We start from the raw sequence: 22,197 nt of genomic DNA, 5'->3' as shown, positions 1-22,197 counted from the left end.
CATGTAGACACATGGATTTAACTACAAGCCAATAGATTTATATACAACACAATCACCGTGTGCATCAGCTCAATGTGAAGCCGTCCGGATGTCATCTCCGGTGGAGATTAAACAGTACCTACAGCAGATCGGTTATCATAACTTAACTCTTTTTCTCCCCCCGCATACTTTACACTTCAACGCTGCATGTTTTATTCAACACATAATACATGTTTTGTTGTAACTGTAACGCAAATATTAATATTACACATAGGTATGTATATCTTACACACAGTAAATAAAAAATTAAAACTTTGGCACTAAAACATGAACGAAATTATGGATAAAACCTCAGCACATATGTAAAAATAACAGTCGTATTTTTTCGAATAAAAAGCTTATTTTTATATAAAGCTGATAAGTAAAAAATGTATAGTTCGATCTTGTACAACAAGATGCATGAATGCCTAATTTAATAGTTAGATTATTTTTATTATATAGGTAATTGTTTGTTGAAGCATGAAATTGTATGGAATACTTTTTTGACAATAAATAATCAATCAACAGGTAATTTTTTAAAGGGAACAACATAATTTTAATACCTTTACATTTAAATCCCTGATGATATCATGACTAATTCAGGTGGAGCAAATTGAATTAATCTTTATACTCAAGGTCATACACATAATTTGCAATGTTCTCTTCATATGTACAGTATACATATATATTCAATTTGTAATAATCTTGTAATATATGCCTAACTTGACTGATTGATGTGTATGTATATACACAATGTTATTGTTTTTTTAAACCCAAAAATGGTTTATTGCTAAGATGACAATATTGGTTTTGCATCAAAAAATAATGTAACAAGATTTGGACCCAATACAGCGATGTGCTATGGGAAATTCACAAATTAATTTGAAGTCCACTTTATTAGCCTCAAGCAAGATACTATAATATAATTTACTGTAAGGAATTTAACTTGTATAGACTAATTAATTTAGTACATGTTATAATATCGCAAATTTACCAATCACATCCTTTTCAAATGGTTTTATCTCAAACACCCTAACCGAAACCACACCAATTAATTGTCCTATAACCCTATAATAAATTATCCCTTAACCCTATTATCCTTTACCTACCCTATAATGACTTAAACAATACTTGTCACAATATTACTGGCATACTTTTACCATTTGTTTGGTTATGTTGTACTATTTGGTATAGAGGAATAATAGCCTTCGTGGCATTTAACGTTTAGAAATTTTTACTCTCATAATAGTCAAAACTAAACGCACAACTTTTTCATAGATTAAAAACATTAGTGCAGCTGTCATAATAGTCTGTAATAACTTTGCCTCTAATCCTCGAAACGCTGTAAAAGGTTTAGATTTTATATCTCTCCAAAGTGGATTCAGACTAGTTCCTGCACGAAGTCTCGACTGTATGAGCTGAAGAGGATAAGTAAGAGTTGTAGCAACTCCTTTGGCAATAGCACCAACAAGGAAAGCTCTGTAACCATCAAAGAAGCCTTTAGATGTCAGATTTCTTTTCAGAGATTCATAAACCATAAACTGGATGGCAGGATTTGAAACTAAGAGTAATGATGGCACTGTGCCTGACCATAGACCCTTGGCACCTTCCTTTTTGTATATAGTGATCAGTCCATCCATAAGGCTGTTATAAGAGTTCTTTTCCAACTTCATCCTTGTGTTAACCACCCACAAAGGTGAAGTCATGAGCACATTAATACTACCTGCGAGTACCCCAAACATTAAATCCCGCAAAGCTGATGTATTATCTGAAGCAGCTCTACGTAATGCATGGAAAGTGTAGAAATAAACAAAATTTGAGACTGACAGTGACTGCAAAACTGGGGCCAAGCCCCTATACAATGACTCTACACCTTCTTCATTTGCCAATTTCAAGAGCAGCTCCCATGATGTTCCACGCAGCTTATTAGAATCTTCCACTACAACAAAAAAGAAACATTTAATATAAGAACTGATAATTATTTGCACTGTATTCTATGTACCAAATAGTTGAAATTGTTACTAAGGATTTATTAGTCTACTTCAAATTAGGCAGGAATCTTATCTGAAGTTAATAGCAGATAAGTAATTTGCCTGATTATTACGTTGCAAGTTAAATTTATATCTAGTTTATTTGCGCCTTTATATCAGCACACAACAGTAAAATTCCTGTGCTTAGTTATAGTTTTGTATTATTTAGAATATAAGTACATAAGCAGTGTCTTACACCAATAAACACCTTATTACTTATCATTTAATAAAAGGAAAATGTTTAAAATATTCTGCCTCACAGGAAAATAAATATAATGATGTAACAATAATTTACATGATACAATGTAAACTAATTAGATTTACCTTGTATTCTTGATCTCAATGTATCCAATGGATAAAAGGCCGCCATGCCCACTACACTACCCTGAAATAAAAAAAAAGGACTATAAGTATATTTTCGATTCCGTACTATATTGTTGGACCACGTACTTATTTATATATCACAAACCGTAGCTCCAGCCATGGCATGTACAAGGGTCTCATAACTAAATAATGAGGAAGCCATCGCGCCAATTTGTTATAAAATTCACTATAGTAAAAATACTGTTACACTATGAACTTAACGAAAAAATATAAGTTCATGACTCATTAAGCAATTTAATTATATTTGTACGATAACATTTTCTTTGGTCATTTGCTACATTGTCATAGACTATTGCAGTGAAAAACTGAAAATTCTATTAAAATTTGTCGTTCTGTTTGGCAGATTTAATCAACTTTGACATTGACACATTGGCAAGAAAAGTAAGTATACAGATTACAAAGAGATACCATAGTGTGCAATAAAAGAAGTTCCATCCAGCCCGATCTCGACTCACGATTTTTTTAAATAATTTCTGCTATGCTATCCATTTTCTTCAATACAATATAAACCTCTTAAAGAGTAGTTGTAATAATAAAATTAATTTTAACTCTTCTTTATTATTTGAATTATTCAACTTCTAACGAGCGTACTCGTTTAATTTTTATTGAGTTAACGAAATTAAATTATTTTTTAATCTTAAAACTACGACAAAACATAGATTATCGAATGTATAGCACACAGGTTTACAATACTCTTTGGTATAGCAATACCTAAAGTTATCATCCGTTACCGGATGCCTATATAATCCGGTTTTGTAGCGGATGTTATTGTGTTATTAGATGATCTGTGGCTTAATAATGACAATTTCACAGTAGCAGTAAGACATATGACATGACACTCATGACAGTATGACAGAAACAGAATTTATCGAGATGTTTATGTTTTGCAGATACTTCCTTGCAATGTTTTAATATCATTATTTTATGTGCTATCTTTAATTTATACTAAAATGAGAGCTTTTTTAGCTGAAGATAATCTTTGTGCACAAAATTTGCTAAAACTTGTTTCGCACGGAAATGCTATTTTGGCAGAAATACTAAGATTAAAAGATCATATTCCTAAAACTTATTTGTATGTTTCTAAATCTTCATAAGGTATAATTTTAAAAGCGTGGAACATTGTGGGAGTTCATTTAATTTATAACTATTATTTCAGATTAGATAATAAGGAGCATCAACAAAAGTATCAGGATGTCATCATGGACTTCAGTTATTTTAAGATATCAGATGCTCAGGAGAAGAAAATCGGCCTAAATGCGGTAAGAATAATATGAATCTTTCGTGCTTACTAAAAACCCCTGTTAGGGCTTCTTCACTCAGGGTTTTATCAGCATATGTATTCGTTGAATGTATGCACAGTGCAGACCCAAAATGCTAGTATGAAGGATTCTAGAAATATTTGTTCATCCACTTTATTTAACTACTTATTACCTACTTTCTAAATACCATATAATATCATGCTCCACATTCCAGAAACTACAAGACTTGGATGATGATCTAAAAGAAAAGTATTTGGAACTGATAACACGATTCTACTTATTGTTTGAAAACATTTACCAATACATTATTGATCTAAATTCATTTGTTGAACAATTAAATGATGGAGCATTTATACAACAAACTATAGACTCTGTTATGAAAGATATAGAAGGAAAACAACTTTTGGTATGTCAAATATGTTATTGATTTTATTTTTAAGGAAGCCTGATTTCAGTTCTGTTCCCAAATGTGTCACTTTTTAAAGTAATATGATCTTATTTTGCAAATATTTTAGTTTGCTGGATGGCTGTAGACAGCGGGTTTTAGAGTTCAAGTCCCTCTTTGAAAATTTTAACAACTCTCTGCGATTATCTTAGTTTAATTCTAGGAATACCACCCCTGGAATAGGATCCTGGCTATGTTCTTGTTTTGCAGATTGCTTGCCTTGTAATACATACAGTTCCTAGCTACTGAGATTGTGGTGTTAAATTATTTCTATCATTATCATACTATGTTCTAGTGTGAATCTGCATATTTATATGGATCTATGCTACTATTATGTGACCTGTACATTCCTGGTGCAGTAAGAGAAAGGTTGTTGGTGGCCTTTTACCGCTACAGCACAAGCCAATCCCAATCCAATGTGGATGATGTGTGCAAGTTGCTGCGGGACACTGGCTACGATCAGCTGCACTGCAAGAGACCCCTAGATTATCCAGTTGAATATTTCAGGTAATTTTATAGCTTCATTGTTTTGTTTTTATTCTAAAATTTGGGAAGTAACATTGGAGAGTTTTGTGTCAAAAGTATCTGTTTTGAAAATGTGTATATGTATGTTAAGTATACTTTTATATTGGAAAAACATTGTAGTTCGTCAATAAGACTGTACTTTACTAACTAAAAACTTTTTTTTCATTGGTTATTAAATATGCTTTTTCTTAAAAAAAATGGAATAGCTGAACCTCCTCATTCACAAATTTATATTAATTTGTAATAAAATTACAAAATATTGTAACATTACATGTATGCATAATTTTAACTAGAGTTACACAATTTATTAATATTATATTTTAGCCGTGTACCAATACATCCAGATTTTATAGAAAAGATTGTGGGAAAATTGAGATCGGAAGATATTTACAACCAGTTAGCAGTCTACACCATCCCAGAACATCAGTCCTCTGCTCTGGCAACACAAGCTAGCATGCTGGTTGTGTGCTTATTTTTTACACCTCACTATTTACACAATGACAATTCAAAAATGAGAGAGATTGCAGACAAGTTTTTCCCATGCAATTGGATCATACCCATTTATATGGGAGTAACAATGAATCTAATGGACTATTGGGAAAGTTTTAAGGCTGCTAAGAATTCGCTTGGTACTACTTGTAATGCTAAAACTGTAAAGGATATATTTTCTAAACGTGGCAATTCAGTTACAGTGCTGATTAACAAAACTCATCAGTTGTTGAAGGAAGGAACTTTGACAGATGATTTTGTGTTGGACAACATAAATAAAATATTAAACGTGATTTTAAATTCTAATCATGTTTTACGATGGCTTTTATTGCATAACAGTGATGTTATATTTTTTGACAATAACAAAAAGAGTAAGCAGTTAAAGGAATTAGTACTCAAAGAGTCGAATTATGAGCCATTACGTTTGTTGGAACTCCTTATCAGTACAGCTGAACTAGAACTGAAGGTTAGGGAATTTTTAAAGCAGTTACTGGAGAACAGAAATGAATGTTGGATTGCAAATAAAAATATTGCCTTAGAAGCAGTGAACAATCTCTCAGAATTATTTTCTGGAACAAAGCCATTCACAAAAGTATCAAAAAATGAACAATTGAAACTCTGGTTTGAAAATATTGCAAAACAAATTTCATCTCTATCAGAAGCCATTACATCCAAATCAATCAAAAAAGTCACACAACTGATACAAGTTTTAGATGAAGTAGAGGAGTTTCACGGTATGAAAAGTACTTCAACAGTAGTGCAATTCCTTTCAGAAAGCAAAGAGGCATTAAAAAATATTTTAAGAGCAGCATCATTAAAAGAGGATTCACTGGTTACTTTGGAAACAGTTGCAGATTTTAGCTATGCATGGTGTACCATTGATTTATATACTAAATACATGCAGGACAGTATCAAGGAGAATCCTGCTGTCACCAGCAGGCTCAGAGCACTATTTCTAAAACTGGCGAGTGCTATGGAGATACCCTTGCTCAGAATAAATCAAGCACAAAGTGACGATTTAGTGTCAGTATCACAGTACTATAGCAGTGAATTGATAAAATATATTCAGAAAGTCCTCCAGATTATCCCTGAAATGGTTTTTAGTATAGTTGAAAAGATAATTGATCTGCAAACATGGACAATAAAAGAAGTACCCACAAGAATAGACAAGGAAAAATTGAGAGATTATGCACAGTTAGAACACAGAATGGAAGTGGCAAAGTTAACTCACTCAGCATCTACCTTTACAACAGGTACTATAAATAATAATCTACATTTATTACAGTTCTATAAATACTTACTAAAATATTAATTATTTATTATTATTAAATTATTCAGGTATCTTGGATATGCGATCAACCCTGGTTGGTGTCATAAGGGTAGATCCTGCAGAATTGTTAGAAGAAGGACTGCTAAAAGAACTTGACAGACACATAAGTAAGAAGTTTGTAGAATTTCTAGAACCCCCATTGAAGAAATCGCATAGTTTGCTCCCTAGATTACAAAAGCTTGCAGAGAGCATGGATGGATACAAAAGATCATTGGAATACATTCAAGATTACATAAATATACATGGACTAAGGATTTGGCAAAAACAGGTAACAATACTAGTGTGTTTATTAGCAAATACTTTTGGATGTTGCCATATTGTAACTTATGATTGATTATAGGTATAGTAAGCGCCAAACTGCTAGTCCGCTCTGAAGTTGTTGCGCGCAACCACAAGGATATATTCCGTAGCAACTTAAGGGTATACCAACGCAGCTATGAAACCATGGGCGAGAGCGGGCAGCGGACGGGTGCCGGGAGGATCCCGCGATGTCTTCGTCTCGCTAATATCTACAATTTGCTATTCGACGCGACTCGTTTCTATATTCAGAGCGGACTAGCAGTTTGGCGCGGACTATACTGTAGAAGTATTTATTGAAGTTATACTTCATTTGACGCGTTTTGAAAGTCAGATGAGTGTAGTGTTAGAAACTGTATTATCCTTACTATTCCTTACTAATATTATAAATCCGAAAGTAACTCTGTCTGTCTGTCTGTCTGGTTGTCTCTTCTTCACGCCTAAACCACTGAACCGATTTTAATGAAATTTTGTACAAAGATAGTCTAAGACCCGAGAAGGGACATAGGATAGTTTTTATCCTGGAAATCCCACGGGAATTAGGGATGGCGATCTAAGATCGATTAATCGGAGAATCTATCTTTTGGACCAAAAAAATCGATATTTCGATATTAGTAAGGATTGAATCATAAACTATGCATTTGATCAAGTGATGATCTTTAGCAAAGTTGTTGTCTATGAGCCCACGAAGGTTTCAGAGTTGGTACGACCAATTTTCGCCAGATGGCGCCACTGTCATTCCAATGAAGGTACGAATTTTCAGTTTTATGTATGTTAGTATGTCATATTATTTTCTTTAAAATACAGGCGAAGCCGCGGACACCACTAGTAAAGAATATATTTTTAAATATCTGTTCCAGATTTTTATACTTTTACAGCGCTTACTAACATTAGAGTTAATAATGTTTATTTCTTTTACTCCATTAGGTATCTACTATAATAAATGAAAGTGTTGCAAAAGAAGTGAGCATACGAAAAGGAGTGACATTGTATGGACCTTCTGCCGGCTTCATGGGAAGCTTAGCTCGGCAAATAGTTCAATTAACTGACTCCAGGTTGGTACACTACAGTTACATAAAAACGTTAGTGTTTTTATACAACATATTTTATAATATTTAATTTTATTTTAGGATAAGCATTTACGTCAACATATGTGCTGCATGGTATGATGCTAAAAACCAAAATGAAATTGTTAACACAAAAACATTTTCTAAATTGAATGATGCTATTGGAGTTGTTGGTCTACATGGCTTAGACACTTTGTATGCTTACATGATTAAAAACCAACTGCAAAACTTGCAAAACATCATCAGAAGCAGCCAAGACAAGATTGTTATTGGCAAGGCGAGTGTTGACGTAAAAGATATAGAGCAAGTAATATTAAAAAATGGCAAAACGATTCAACAATATGTTGATACACTACTACTCATTGGATCTCTGCAAATACTCAGGAAACATATTGCTTACCAATTGAATACCACTTGCAAATTTGATTCTGCGCACCTAGAAGCCACACTTAGGACTTTAAACGAGTAAGCTTGTCATATATCCTTTTGAGTTATTAAGACGTCTCGACGTGGAAATGTACGACGTGTATGTAAAATAATCGTAAAAAATTATAAACAGCCGAATATAGAACCTCGTTCTTTTCGAAGTCTGTTAAAAAGTGATTTCCATCATTCAGGAATTTCATAAAAATATTGTTTCCTGCATTTCTATAACCAAAATTGCATTACTAATTTTACACAATATTTTTTTAAGACGCTCGTTGTAAATTTACACAACACGACATCGTTTCGCGACATGATGTCACGACACAATGAGACTTCGTATCATATGTGTTTATTAAGCCTTTATGTAGCTATGCATTGTTATTGTATAAAATGTAAGAAATTCAAGTAAGACAATGTATTTGTTATCACTTCCAGATCTTTGTTAAACGAAATAAAAAAGTTCAACGTATGTGAAACAAGTCAAGTGCCTACGACACTTATGAGAGAATTAGAAGAGTATTTGGTTCGATGTGGAATAAGTGAGCCCTTCGAAAAAATATACATACGAAATGCTAATGAAATCTTGAATTCAGACATGGGTCGAATTATGGCGGTTGTGTTGATATCTCAACTATCCAAACTACAAATATGCCTTACAACTGGTAAATATGGAATTGTTTAGTTTTTATGCATTATGATTTGAAGAATAGAGGGGCTATAATTGCATTAGATGACTTATATATTTTGTTTGATTTTATCTTATTTATTTAATTAAAATATGTGCATACGGCAAGGATGTTATGATTTAATAAGATTATATACACTTGCCTAATTCAGATATTTTCTGACGTCACTCAATATTTTGATTTTAGGTGACCTGATAACTAAAAGACCCGGGGAAAATATTGATGGCTACCCTTTACTAGTAGGCACCTATACCGTTTTGCGTCAAACGAAAACTGAAAATGTCGAGGTCTTCATCAACTTCCTATGCAAATATGTTAAAATGTTGTCCTTAAACAGGTAAACATCTATATTGTCATATATTTGTAACTAATATAAAGGGCTCTAGATTTTTTATAATGTTGCTCTAGAAAGTAATTTAGTTTTTGTTTCTTGGATGAAATGATGGGTAAAAAAATTATTTACTTTAATTTCGGTCACTGCCTCACCAAAGTATGGTCCGCGTTAAATTCTAGTCCGTTCTGAAGATATTGCGAGCAGGTGTAGTCATACAATTTGCTATGGCGACGCGATTCATTTCTATATTCAGAGCGGACTAGCGGTTTTAAGCGGAATATTTCCTTATGCATCAATTATAAAGATTTTCATAAATAATAAGGCGTAATTGAATATAGCGAAAATAGTAATCTGGCCAGACTTTGTTTTGAATAGACAAACTTTTTAATTAAGAAATAACTTGGTTTCAGATTAAAATCAACTGAAGCCCAAAATGAAAGTGTGCAAATAGTAAGAATTCTGCAGCTGCTATGTGAAACGTTCAAGTACCCTTTTAGTGCGTTGGAAGATAAATTGCCCCTTGCTCTTCTTACTTTGACAATACAAAAATAATAAAACTCATATATATTTTTGCAATATATAGCTGCAGTGACTCCGAGGGTAGTCACATCAAGTTCTATGAATGGTCTGCTTATATTATATTTACTTACATTATTATTATATACGTAAGTTTTAAATAACAAAGGCTGATTTCTAAAGTGGATGTATGGCCAGGCAAGATTTAAAAAAAAAAATAACTAGGGCTGAACCAATTTTGGTGGAACAACCGGAACTGTGAATAACATACAATACATTTGAAGTCTAGGGCTATAAAGGTGTTATGTTTAAAATTAGACATGTATCATTGTGTGAAAGCAGAAACTCGTTATAAGTGCTGTAAGAAGTGTATAATTAATACAGATGATTAATAGTTATGTATAATGTGCGTAATTTCTAATTACATTCCATTACATTAAAACTTAATAAATAACTCATCAAAACAATATTAAATAATCTATGATAGAATAAACAAATAAAGAGTAAAGATTTTTTTGTCTTGGCTGCCATTTTCTATGGAGCTTAATGTATATGTAGACGAAAATAATTGTTATCTATTATCATTATTAAGTTAATATTAAGTATATGAAAGTTAATTAAAAAAAAATGTAGTTTCAATTCTTTGGTCACATTTATTTATGACATGATAAGATGGGGATGAAATTTCATGTTTTTGTCTTTAAAACACATTGTAAATTGAAGAAATTGTTATCATGCCTAACTATTTATAAACACCACCAACCAACTTTTGCATGGTCCCTTGTGCAAAATTAATGACATTACTTAAGTATATCTTATTTCTATTGATCAACAAAAGTCATGAGTTACATAATATGGAATAATATATAAAACTTATAAAACTGACTAAATATAAAGAGACTTACAATAAAACATAATCAAATGAATTATTAGTCACAATTTGTTATCTGTAATTTTGTCTTGCTAACTCTGGATTAAACTGAGAATTGTATTTGGGTGTGACTTTATTAACTTTTTCTGTAGAACTAACAGGACCTCCACTAAGTTGTGTAAGAAACATCTCTGTTTTCTGCTTCTCTTGTTGCTCGCGTTTAAGACGTGCTTCTCTTAACTGTTGCAACTTATTGTCTTTATCTTTGATTGACTTTTTGTGTTTTGAGTTTTTGTTGCTTTCTTTTATTTCTTCAGTAGGTGCAATTTTTGTCTCTTTTAATTTTGTTTCCTGAGCTGGTGCTAGTTTCCCTTCACAGTATTTTCTAAAGGTATTGACAGGATCATGGCGCTGTTTCAACTTCCAATCAATTTCACCGTCCTTTTCATCTATCTGCCTCTTTCTCGCCTTCCCGTCCTTATCTTTAAGGACTAATTTATCATATGTGTCTTTTATGTTTTCTGATCGATCATACCTTGATGATGACTGTGGTAAGACTTCATACCAATTTTTCTTTCCGAGGGCCTCATTTGTATCTTGGCCAAGATATGTGAGATATCCAATCTTTTTTTCATATTCTTCCTTCTTTTCTTTAACTTCTATATCATGTTCTTTATTAGTGGTTGTGGTGGCATGATCTAAATCTGCAAACAAATTAACATGTTCCAAGGGTGGTGTAGTTTCTTGTTTTTGCTGCTCAACATCAACTTGCAGATCAAACAGCCTTTGTTTACTTTTATTTTTCAATATATTAAGACGAGCTTCACGATCTGCATTTTCAATTCTCAACTGTTCCTTCCTCTCTTTTTCAGCAGCTTCTGCTTCATCTTTTCTTACTCTTGCAATATTTTCTTTAGTTCGAACATGCCAGCTATAATAAAAAACACGTCAAATATTATTGTTTATGTAACAATGTATGTTGTTATTTAGTCTCCTTCATAGAAGAAAAGATAGGACCTTATCTCAAGGGCGCTACCTCATCATTCTTACAATAAGGATTCAAAAAATAGTACTTTTGATAACGACATTAATTTTGTGGGCAACTAATAAAAATCATTAAGATTTGGCAAGTTATAAAATGGTGTTAAAAATGTAATATGATTTATAACACATGAAAAATAGGACAAAAATAAGCGTATTCTTTCGAAATAATAATTATTTTCTTGCTTAAAAACCTTTTCAGCAGAAGTACTGTGTTTATAATTGTTTTTTTTTTATAATATTATAAGATAAGACGTAAGGCGATAGGCGAAAACTTTTACTATATTTACCGTTTCTTTGGAAGTATATTCATATTTCTGTTTTGTATTCAAGATTATATTCTATAGTTTTATAAACTGCATTACATTACAGAACTTCAGCTCAATCCATTCAGATTGACTTGACAGTGACAAATGACAGATTGACATGACAATGAAAAAGCAGAACAGAACATGAGCATGTTAGATAGATAATGTACACTGCTAATGGAAGCAAAGAGTATAGTAACAATGAAACTGATACGATACATGTATTGGAAAATAATATAGCGTTGAATAGTACCATTATAGGTATTTTCCAAAATATATGCTACTCATACTTTTACGTGATCCACATGTTAATCAATTTAAATAATTCTAAAATATTTACATATTTTTTGTTATAACTATTCGACCTTTTAATTTTCAATTTTAACGGTAAGAACGAAAAATTTAAATTATTTATGCACAAAGTCTGAAAACTACGTCATTAATATGTTATAAATAATATAAAATGAATTTCAAAGCTCAAAATTACAGAGTTCAAGGCCATCATAAATCTATGATGCGTGAAAAAAATGTATATTGTAACTTCCGGTAGCTTGTCGAACACGCAAAACCAGAGACACGAAGTGCTAGGTGGGCATTTTAGGCAAAACCCATAAAATAGAATACTTCAAACTAACGGTACACATTTCAACCCGATTACGTGTTCCCTTTTTTTAATATTTATCGTAGAGTATGTAAAATTAATCAGTTAATGTTAAAATAATATATGACGATTTTCTCTTATATGTTTGGCAATGTGGCAACTGGCAACATTGGCAACCCATATTTATGACTACTTGAAATGGACGGACGCGTTGAAAAAAAATCTAATTGAAATTGAGCGAAGTGAAACACTTGTTTTTGTTTTGTTCAACCTATTTTAGAAACGTTATGTGTATTATGTTTTAACATTAATTACTTTCACGCGATAATGTAATCACACAACTTGTCGCAAGTGTATGACAATTACGTTTATTTGATTTATTTATCAACAATAGGTTATCCTTCAATTAATTTACAAGTGATAAATAGTAAAGTTTGAGTCTTTTAAGTTTTATTGAAATGGAAGCTGTCCAAGAACATGTCGACGATAGCTCTGTAGCAGATGTCGTAAAGTCTAACACAGTAGAAAACGAGGAAGAAGGAGTTGCTGTCGCGGCGGATTTATGTCACAAATCGAACGGTGTCGCCGAGATAGGAGAAGCGGGTCAACCCGAGGCGATCGCCGGTGGTGACGAGGTATGCACTGCGCCGCACACGGTGGTCACTACAGATGCCGTCGAGCCCGCTGAAAATCCTCCTGTCGCTATAGAAGCAAGTGAGGCCGACGTTCCGAATGAAACGGATAAAATGGAAGTAATGGATATCTCTGCACAAGAAACTGATAAGACAGACATAAATGAGACTTCTGTTGAAGCTCAACCAAAAGAGCAAGAGGTTACTACAATAGAAGTTAGTGAAATAGTTACTGAAGTGGTAATTGATGATGGAGCCGAAAAAGAAGTTTACCATGATGTTGATATCATCGAAGTCGGAGATATTGAAGCGTCATCAGAGGACATACCAAAGTTCAACACAGAAATATTAATTGAAGCTAATGACGGTGTGGTAGACACTCCTGAAGATAAGCCTTCGAGTGAAACTGATAGTCGTGACACCTCTAACAATATTTTGAGTGAATTTGGCGAAAGTATTGAATTAAGCGAAGTTTTACGTTCGTCTGATGTAACAGAGATATCAGAGAATAATAACAGTTCAGTGAGACAAGAAGTGTTTAATAAGGAAGAGCTATTATACATATTGGAAGGCAATGATGTAGAGCCAACTCCCCCACCACCACCTGTTGAAGGAAAAGGTTTTGTTCAAGGTGAAATGGAAACTAAATTAGCTTTGCAGCAACTTTCAAGACTGAAAAATGATAAAAGGAAATACAAAAGACATATAAGATTGACAAAGGTAAAAAAAGAAAAGAAGACTTATGAAGAAATAGAGAAGACTAATCACATTAAAGTTGATGGGGTTACAGAGAAACAGAAATCCAATCAAACTCAGTCAGACACAAGTGTAGAAGATGACAAAATTAGTAATAGCGAAGTGCAGAGTAATGTAGAAAAGAAAAAAACTGAGAAAGAAAGTCAAGCAGACAATATTGTCAATGTATTGGTAATGGATTGGGATGATGAAGAACAAGAACCAAATGAATCCGACGTAACTAAAGAAATTGTAGTACAGAGTGAGACTGTACTAAATGAAACAGAGAATCTGAAAAAAAATATAGAAACCATTGCAAATCAAGAAAAACCATCAATAAGGGCATCAGTTGATTCCGTACCCAGTGAGGACCAAGCGCAAAGAGGAAAATCTGGGGATGAAAGTCAACCTCAGCGTAGGCTAGGAAGAGTTATTAAGAAAAAAGTTATATTTGATCCGGACAATCCAGATACGTTTACAAAAACAAAAACAAAGAATAGAGAGTCTATAAAAGAGCTGGGTGCCAAGGAACAACCACCAATTAAGAAAGGTAAACTTGAACAAACACCACAAAGGGCAAAGTCTAAGTCACCCATGTCAAATCTGCAATGGAAAAAACCCTCCTCAAAGAATAGTAAGCAAAATAAAAGGTTGACTGAAGTAGATAGACTATTAATGGATGAGGGAGCCGTCAACATGATATACCAACTTACACCAGAGGCTCCTAAAGGCAAGAAAAGTAGAGAAACAAAAGCAGAATTCATTAAAAAAATACAAAGTTCAACTCCTGATAGTAAAGAGATGAAGTTTAGAGAAAGAAAGAAGGAAAAATATGAAGATGGTGAAGCTAAGAAAATTCTAGGATTGAAGCACAGGGTATCTTTAAATAATTCTATGAAATCGCCTTCAGTTAGTGAAGACTTTGAAACTCACAGTGCTGATGACTCTATAATTTATAGGCGTCATTCGTCCAGCTCTTATTCGAGCAGCTGCATGAGTCCCAGACGATTAAGTGATGTTGATTCCAACTCCACGCAGACTCATACTCGGTCGTCAAAGCCATCATCAGATAATCAAACAACCAGCCAGACCACATCCACTACAGATAATGTAGAGCAAGGAACTGATGTGTTCATGTCGGACAGTGCTAACAAATCAAGTAGTGAAATTATAAATAAGGAAGATTATCTTTCCATAAAAGAAAAGCTTAATTGTAAGCTTTCCTTGGCACTAAATAAAAGGAAAAGAGAGAGTATCAAAAATGAGAAACCTCCAAAACAAAAGAAAGTTACACGAAGTGAAGAGAAAAGTGAACTTAAATATGTAACTGTTAGAATTGATCAAAGATTAGCTGAAATATGCATAGAAAAAACAGGGTTGCAACATAATGTTGAGGTATGTTAATTACATATATTTAGTTTAATAACTTAAGATTAATTGTGTACATCATTTTTGAAAAACTTAATACCCCTTGTGTTTATAGATCATACCTGTTCTATAAAGTAATGTCAGTTGTGGTCAGGAGGTAGATAAGTAACAGCTAGTGGCTAAATGTTATGTGCATCTGCTATCTGCATAATTCACAAAGCATATTAGGATGTCAATACTGAATATTATCATTAGATTAAATGTTGAAAGGGTCATGGATGGTTTGAAAACGTCTGACACATATTGGAAGTGAACTTGTACTGTCCACCAGCAAACTGCACTGTAGCAGGGTTATGAAGTATTATCTTCCTTTGGTCCATCCAATTAATTAGGCAGAAAAAGCATTAATTATTTAATAATTTTATTGGTTTCAGGTCCTTAAAGAAATGGAGCAAGCATTAGCTTTTATAGATAGCTTAAACAGTACATCAGTTACATTGTTGACAACTGATTGTAGCAGTCTGTGTGTAAATTTGGACCTGACACAAATGAAGGATGAAAAGACAAAGTCTGTTGATAGAGCCCTTGAAGTTGCTGATGCCATAAGGTAAATATTGTTTACTATATCTTAATATGTGTCGGGGGCAGGTCTAGGCGTTGAAAGCGGATGACGTAATACCAGATGCTGGCGGCACCTGCACCGGACGACATTCCTTATTGCCTTATGACCCATCTACCTGATTACTTTACCTGCTCTTCCTATAAAACCGATTTAAGGAGGGGTTTGAACTGCCAAACATCATCTGTTTTGGGTGTAGTTACAGTTTTGTTAAGGGGGAGAGATGCGAGCAGGGGATTTTTCTAAGTTGGCAGCAAAAAAAGTGAGAGTTCCGGTTTAACAAAAAAGGGTTGAAGTCAAATAATTATAGTTTAAAAACCACACTAAAATCGCCCAAGGAAAATCGTTAATCCTGATGCCTGGGGATCCTGGTGAGGAGAATGGGATACAATTATTAGAATTGTGTATTGTCATCTGTTCTTGATAATTGTTCATCATTTTAAATTAATCAGACTGTTCAAAGTGGATAAAAATAGAGTTCAAAGATTCTGTTACATACATACATACAGGTCAAGCTAATAAAAGCGTGGTAAAAAGACCTCCCTTTTAAGGGGGAATTGAACTCTAGCTCCCCAAAACGCACATGAGGTTGTAGGTTCAAAATTGAGTGTCTCGTGTGGCAGGTCGGTGCTGGCGGCGGTGGACCGGCACAGCAAGCTGGTGTGCAGCGGCGTGCGCGGCGCGTGCGGCGGCGTGGGGCTGGCGCTGGCGGCGCTCAGCGACGTGGTGCTGGCGTCGGAGCGCGCCAGCTTCGCGCTCGCCGCGCCCGCCGGCCCGCGCGCGCCGCCGCAGCCCGCCGCCGCCGCGCTGCTCGCCCGCTGCCGCCTGCCCCACTCCGTTGTACGTTTGTAACTAACTATATTAACCACCGCACGCGACGACGTTCGCAATGTTTGAAGGTGGTAGAACCATTTGTGGCATAACAGCAGTGTTAAACGCTACTGTGTTCCGGTTTGAAGGATGGTGTAAGGGAGACATACTTATCCGAGGCGTTCCAGCTTAGTCCTCAGGGGTAGCGGCGCATCTGTGGCCGACCTCAGGTAGGAATATCTAAACCTATCTGGGCTTGAATACAGATGTCCCTGGGCGGCAGTAGTCACGTACCATCAGGTGGAATGTATGCTTGTCTGATACTACTATATTATAAAAAAAAAAAAAACACCTGCAACGGCGTTCGCATGCGCATTGCTTTATGAGTAACGAAAAACGATCTAATATCTCCAATTAGAGTAAAAAGCTGGTATTAAGTATGTATCCATACTTCATACCAGCAAAAATATTGTATGTATTCCTAGATATAATTCAATGTTTTTATTTAATATTCAACTGTCCCAAAATATTGAGTAAAGGAAAATATAATTATAATAATAAATAAAAAAAGTTAATAATAGTTTAATACCATTTTTATATTGAATTTATTGAATGTTATTCTAACTACATTCTTTCAACTTTCAGGTGAATGACCTGATATTATTTGGGCGGCAGTTGTCTGCCTCAGAAGCACTACAAGGAGGACTGGTGAGCAGAGTCCTGTGGCCAGAACGGTTCACCGAACAGGTCCATAACATTGTCAAGGATATCGCAGCTGAACCGGCGCCGGTAAGTGCATTAATATAAACCTATAAGTTTTGAAATACTTTTGTCCACAGCTGTAAGATATTGAATTTGTATATTGAGATTTGATAACTAATAATCCTCATAGGTATAGTCATCACTGATTGGCTGGCAATAAGCTTTCCATCCTTTTCCTTGATATAACAGCTCAGATATTTGCATATGAGTGACGCCTCCATTGTGTTCGCACATGTGATTCCGAGGGCACAAGCAGGACTGATATAATGAATTCAATTCGTAATTGACGTTCCCACAGAAATCGCCCGACTTACATGGAGGTAAGGAGGCGCATTTATAGGTACGAACGGTACCATCTTCCGTCGTGTTGATTAGTTTCCAGTAATTCGGTTCACGGCACCGACATGTCAATGTGATTTTTGGAGGTGTGAGCTGAATGCCCCTGTGGTGCATTTCCTCGAGTTCGTCTGGGTTCATGCGCTCGTAGGAAGTCTCGACGGTAAGGGCCGTGTCGTATATAGAGCATTCAGGCCAATCGGTGATTGGGTCGCAAAACTGGAACAGTGGGGAACAAAGGCTGTTCAAAAAATACAAAGCGATTTGAATATGCGGTTTTATAAGTTTATTTATGTACTTTCAAAAGTATTTGAGAAAATAAACTTAATTCAATTTTATTTCGTGATTTCTCTCGGGAAGCATCATTGTGACGCTATTATCTTTCTCCGGTCTCCACTCTGGCACTCCGGTCGTGTTCCGTCGGATATTTTAGCGTTGTAAAAATCCCATATAACCCGGTGTCGCTCTTACGTCGTCAGGTACCTTTTGAAGGTTTGCTCCCTCGTAAAGAATAAAAAAGGCTCTACGTGTACAATATAAAAGATGAGAGATAGGTTGTGTACCTGCAAGTGCGCCCAGTTGTTGAGCGGCGTGCGTCTGGGCGCGGGCGCGGGCGTGTCGCAGGCGCGGCGGCGCGCGCAGCGGCACAGGCGCACGAGCGCGGCGGGCCGCCACGCGCGCCGCAACAGCGCGCCGCACGCCCCGCGCGCCCCGCACGCCGCCAGCCCGCGCTCGCTCTCCTCCTGCACCACACACCATGGATGGAGTTATAGCCCACAAAGCTATAGCTTTGTTTAGGGGAGGAAACATTTGATAGCCAGCCAGTTAGAAGGATATTTCTTTTCTTGCCTATGATAAGATGTACAAAAGTCGCATTACCTCTATCACTACACACGACATCGTACACTTTAGATGTCAGCTAAATAAAGCGACATTTGATAATTAATAAAATTAATAAGTTCATAAGTTATTTGTTTTCCGTAGTAAATCATATTCATTTCGGGTATTCATTCCAAGATCGGATTCCTTAATATGCAAAAAACACTTTTAAACAATTTTTTGAATTTAATTAATTGATTGGGTTGGAATGGATTATATTGATTGAAGATAAAAATAAATAAAAAAGTTTTTTCAATAAATTTAAACAATTTACAGAAAAAAAAAGAAATTTGAACATACATTAAAATTATAAACATGCATTTCAATTTTATTATGGTCATAATCATAATCATTTTATGTAATAAACTGTATAATATTGTTATCATTGTATATACTTACTAAACCATAGTAATATAGAACTACATCATCACTTTCATTGGATATGGAGCCATGTAATCCTACTGTTAATACCAAAAATACCAAAATACTGATCAGCCACATCAGTTATTAGAGTAGTACTAAAGATGTTTATGAATGATAATTGAGAAATGTTAAATAGGTCGAGACCCACATTGATAACATACCGTTACAAACCCAGTGATGCTAAATAATTCGTTTTATAGAAGATTATATATTATTTAGGAGATGTATGAATCTATTTTTCTACTGTCTTGTTATTACAATTTTTTTGTAAAATTATTTCTTAAAGAATAATATAAAAAACTTTGTCTTATTTTTTAATTCCTTCATAAATGTTTTTATTATATTAATTGCTTGTTATTTATATCTAGAATGTGTCCTACTGTACTATATATTAAGTATAATCTATGTGGCTGTTAGCATAAAACATAAATTATTATAACATAATAAAAACAAACAAATATTTTAAAATAGTTTTTTTAATAAGTTAATAAAGCCCTATAAAGCGAAAGTCCTATTTAAATCAGTTTAGCAGTTTTAGTTGTCATCTAAAAATGAATGATTACTTTAAAAAAGTATGTTATATGTTTGCCCTGCATTTACACCTGTGTCCATTAATAGTTCTGTTATTAATGTACTAAACTTGTTTATTACATTTTGATATTTTTGTTACAGACCGTAATGTTAAAGAAACAACTGATTAGTTTGAAGAAAGTGGGAGAAAACGAGCAAACATTCCTGTCCTGTCTAGACACAGAGCGAGACATCTTCGTGGAGTACTGGACCTCTGTGGAGGGGCAGGAGCTGCTGCGAGCACACGAAAACACCGCCTAATTACGTAAAAATTGAGTCCATGAAATATTAAAATACTAATGATGGTATTTTAAAATGATTAATATGATTGCTTTCTTGATTTCATACAAAGATAATTCAATATAATTCTTCTAAATGTTCCGTGTATACACAACATGTTGTTGAGTCAGTGAATGGTTGCACATTGTTTAATGTAAGTGTCTATTAATTTAAGTTAATAGGGAGAGGATATATATCATTAGTAATAGGTCATATAAATACGAAAACTTATAAGGTTTGTCTAAGCTATAAAATGGTGGTTATAAATTGTAAAAGAGAACATATAAATTTCTTACTTATAGATATGAATGAAAGAAAGTTATTCTTGCGTGTTAATGAGAAGATAATTTTGGTAATTGTAATTGTGTGTATGTTCACAAACTGGCACTGCAAAATATTAGTTTTTTTGATTACGCATAAAGTTCATTTTATGATTGTCCACTTCATGAAGGTGAATAAATTGCTTATGTTATTTATAATAATAGTTTCCCTCAGTTCTAGATTATATTCCAAATGTATAAAAATATCAATGATATCATTTTAAAAGTTTATATAAAAGTAATAAAACTTTCAATTTTGACTAACTTGAGCCATAAATGCAGTGCATATTTACTATGTATGTTCGCAGTGGGTCGGGACATGCAGTACCTACTCGTTGCGTCATGTTACCACTTATTGCCTAATTAAATTACCAGTTCATTGAACTTAAAGCAATAAGTTATAACATTTTGTATTCCTAATCTGCATCGTAATGTCGCCATTGACATTTTTATACTTGGAAAATTTTAAAACTTCACTAGATCAGGCGTCTTGAGTGAGTTTGTAATGTATATGTTATATGCGATAACTAATTCTTTTATATTTAAAAAATTATGTGCAATTTGACAGGTATCTGTTTTATTTTATATTAGGACTGATTAGAGCCTGACTAAAATTATTGTTTAAATGTGAAGTAATTGTCTCCATTGTTGTAAAATTTAGGCAATAATTGTTGGTTCTAACCATTCGGGAGCATGTGGCCTGTTTATCTCGAATGATTTCTTTTCCATTATTATGGAGCTAATATCATAATATACTTATTGTTAGTTCTTGTTAGGTAATAAGCCATAGACTATTATCATGTTATGTTGTAGATGAAATTGTTTATGCTTTTGTTTTAGATGTTTATGAGTTTATAGTATAATTTAGAACATGTAATTAGTTTAATGAAAACATACGTTCAGCCAAAGTTCTATATCGATTTCTTATACATTGATATTGGTGTTAAACATGAATGTGCATCGACTTACACTACTGTTGTGTGAAACATTTCATTCCTTTCCTTTAACAACATTTTCTTTTCTTATATCATTTAAATTAGAATTTATTTAGATTTAAGGTAATTTCATCACTCACTTCTTATAAGTTATATATTTCATAATTTATAAATATAACAACATTTTATTTCTTTTCTGTTTCTTATTGAATAAAGTGCCTTTCATGATACAATTACATTATTTAATATTTAATATTATTACATAATAAAAAGTAACAGTTAAAAATGACCAAATTGTATAGTTTGATTTCCGAAATTGAATATTTTTATATTATAAAATTGAATGTTACAAAGTCTATTTCACTGTTAACGAAATACATTTACTAAACGTAAAAAACAATACTAAACTTGGTCAAAATTACAAAACTGTAATCTCTTATTTCATTAACCTTATATGTATTTATTATATGGTAAAAATGCATTAAATGTAGAGTTAAAACAAATATGTATTTTATCATTGTAGGTCATATAATTTAGGGATAACAGTGTCTATATATGGACAATGGAAATAAACAGAATTTGTAAGTGAATATGAATTTAATTTACTAACTACTAAAATTGTTTTATTGTATTCATTAACAATGCGATAAAACCCTTTGAAACCCTAAAACCTAAACATATTTGGGACCCATCCAACTTAACGATTTTATGCTTACAAAGGTTTATGTATTGGGTAAAAGAAACAAAGTTTGCTTTAAATTGCCTTTAATTAATCAAACTTTTTCAGCAACATTCGAAATTATAGGTTTGGGTCTCGATTTGAATAACAGCTTCTTTTTGACCACAGCTCGCACTCTATATTCCATCTGATTTCCGGAAGAGATCTTTTCGATGACTGCCAT

General features: G+C 33.7%; 5 protein-coding genes across 5 annotated transcripts; 2 read left to right on the top strand and 3 right to left on the bottom strand.

The window, feature by feature from the left end:
* Positions 1-69: 69 nt before the first annotated feature.
* Positions 70-2,751, bottom strand: LOC140756028 (peroxisomal membrane protein PMP34). The gene is made up of 3 exons (XM_073091422.1): positions 2,518-2,751; positions 2,373-2,433; positions 70-1,957 (listed from the first exon to the last, which is right to left on the bottom strand). Exons 1-3 carry the CDS (start codon positions 2,572-2,574, stop codon positions 1,236-1,238), a joined length of 840 nt encoding a protein of 279 aa, XP_072947523.1. The 5' UTR covers positions 2,575-2,751; the 3' UTR covers positions 70-1,235.
* Positions 2,752-3,288: 537 nt separating this feature from the next.
* On the top strand, positions 3,289-10,732 carry Strump (WASH complex subunit strump). The gene is made up of 11 exons (XM_073091045.1): positions 3,289-3,504; positions 3,589-3,691; positions 3,906-4,097; positions 4,432-4,643; positions 4,986-6,403; positions 6,489-6,748; positions 7,705-7,832; positions 7,908-8,309; positions 8,706-8,932; positions 9,143-9,293; positions 9,701-10,732. Exons 1-11 carry the CDS (start codon positions 3,383-3,385, stop codon positions 9,840-9,842), a joined length of 3,357 nt encoding a protein of 1,118 aa, XP_072947146.1. The 5' UTR covers positions 3,289-3,382; the 3' UTR covers positions 9,843-10,732.
* Positions 10,729-12,153, bottom strand: LOC140755739 (leukocyte receptor cluster member 1 homolog). The gene is made up of 2 exons (XM_073091046.1): positions 12,009-12,153; positions 10,729-11,608 (listed from the first exon to the last, which is right to left on the bottom strand). The coding sequence occupies exons 1-2, from the start codon at positions 12,029-12,031 to the stop codon at positions 10,750-10,752; spliced, it is 882 nt and encodes a 293-aa protein (XP_072947147.1). The 5' UTR covers positions 12,032-12,153; the 3' UTR covers positions 10,729-10,749.
* A 633-nt stretch (positions 12,154-12,786) lies between these two features.
* Positions 12,787-21,885, top strand: LOC140756093 (uncharacterized). Its single transcript, XM_073091502.1, has 5 exons — positions 12,787-15,389; positions 15,797-15,969; positions 16,605-16,821; positions 17,437-17,580; positions 19,864-21,885. The coding sequence occupies exons 1-5, from the start codon at positions 13,086-13,088 to the stop codon at positions 20,020-20,022; spliced, it is 2,997 nt and encodes a 998-aa protein (XP_072947603.1). The 5' UTR covers positions 12,787-13,085; the 3' UTR covers positions 20,023-21,885.
* Positions 17,574-18,789, bottom strand: LOC140756138 (uncharacterized). Its single transcript, XM_073091578.1, has 3 exons — positions 18,769-18,789; positions 18,453-18,632; positions 17,574-18,108 (listed from the first exon to the last, which is right to left on the bottom strand). Exons 1-3 carry the CDS (start codon positions 18,787-18,789, stop codon positions 17,668-17,670), a joined length of 642 nt encoding a protein of 213 aa, XP_072947679.1. The 3' UTR covers positions 17,574-17,667.
* Positions 21,886-22,197: the final 312 nt, after the last annotated feature.

Source organism: Epargyreus clarus, unplaced genomic scaffold, assembly GCF_041222505.1.
Source record: "Epargyreus clarus isolate Ecla_fem2 unplaced genomic scaffold, WU_Ecla_fem_2.2 ptg000034l, whole genome shotgun sequence".
Taxonomy (NCBI): Eukaryota; Metazoa; Arthropoda; class Insecta; order Lepidoptera; family Hesperiidae; genus Epargyreus; species Epargyreus clarus.
Note: the sequence above shows the minus strand (reverse complement) of the source record. Positions and strands in the feature narration are given on the sequence as shown.

Bases quoted from the DNA above. Each gene is read 5' to 3' on its own strand.
- LOC140756028 (XM_073091422.1), bottom strand. From the start codon at position 2,574: ATGGCTTCCTCATTATTTAGTTATGAGACCCTTGTACATGCCATGGCT. The intron at 2,434-2,517 runs GTTTGTGATATA...TTTTTATTTCAG, and splicing joins ATGCCATGGCTGGAGCTACG to GGTAGTGTAGTGGGCATGGC. The intron at 1,958-2,372 runs GTAAATCTAATT...TTTTTGTTGTAG, and splicing joins ATTGAGATCAAGAATACAAG to TGGAAGATTCTAATAAGCTG.
- LOC140756093 (XM_073091502.1), top strand. From the start codon at position 13,086: ATGGAAGCTGTCCAAGAACATGTCGACGATAGCTCTGTAGCAGATGTC. The intron at 15,970-16,604 runs GTAAATATTGTT...CTCGTGTGGCAG, and splicing joins GAAGTTGCTGATGCCATAAG to GTCGGTGCTGGCGGCGGTGG. The intron at 17,581-19,863 runs GTAAGTGCATTA...TTTTTGTTACAG, and splicing joins TCGCAGCTGAACCGGCGCCG to ACCGTAATGTTAAAGAAACA.
- LOC140755739 (XM_073091046.1), bottom strand. From the start codon at position 12,031: ATGAATATACTTCCAAAGAAACG. The intron at 11,609-12,008 runs GTAAATATAGTA...TTTTTATTATAG, and splicing joins AATATACTTCCAAAGAAACG to CTGGCATGTTCGAACTAAAG.
- LOC140756138 (XM_073091578.1), bottom strand. From the start codon at position 18,789: ATGTCGTGTGTAGTGATAGAG. The intron at 18,633-18,768 runs GTAATGCGACTT...TGTGTGGTGCAG, and splicing joins TGTCGTGTGTAGTGATAGAG to GAGGAGAGCGAGCGCGGGCT. The intron at 18,109-18,452 runs GTACACAACCTA...CCACTGTTCCAG, and splicing joins ACAACTGGGCGCACTTGCAG to TTTTGCGACCCAATCACCGA.
- Strump (XM_073091045.1), top strand. From the start codon at position 3,383: ATGAGAGCTTTTTTAGCTGAAGATAATCTTTGTGCACAAAATTTGCTA. The intron at 4,644-4,985 runs GTAATTTTATAG...ATTATATTTTAG, and splicing joins TATCCAGTTGAATATTTCAG to CCGTGTACCAATACATCCAG. The intron at 9,294-9,700 runs GTAAACATCTAT...ACTTGGTTTCAG, and splicing joins AAAATGTTGTCCTTAAACAG to ATTAAAATCAACTGAAGCCC.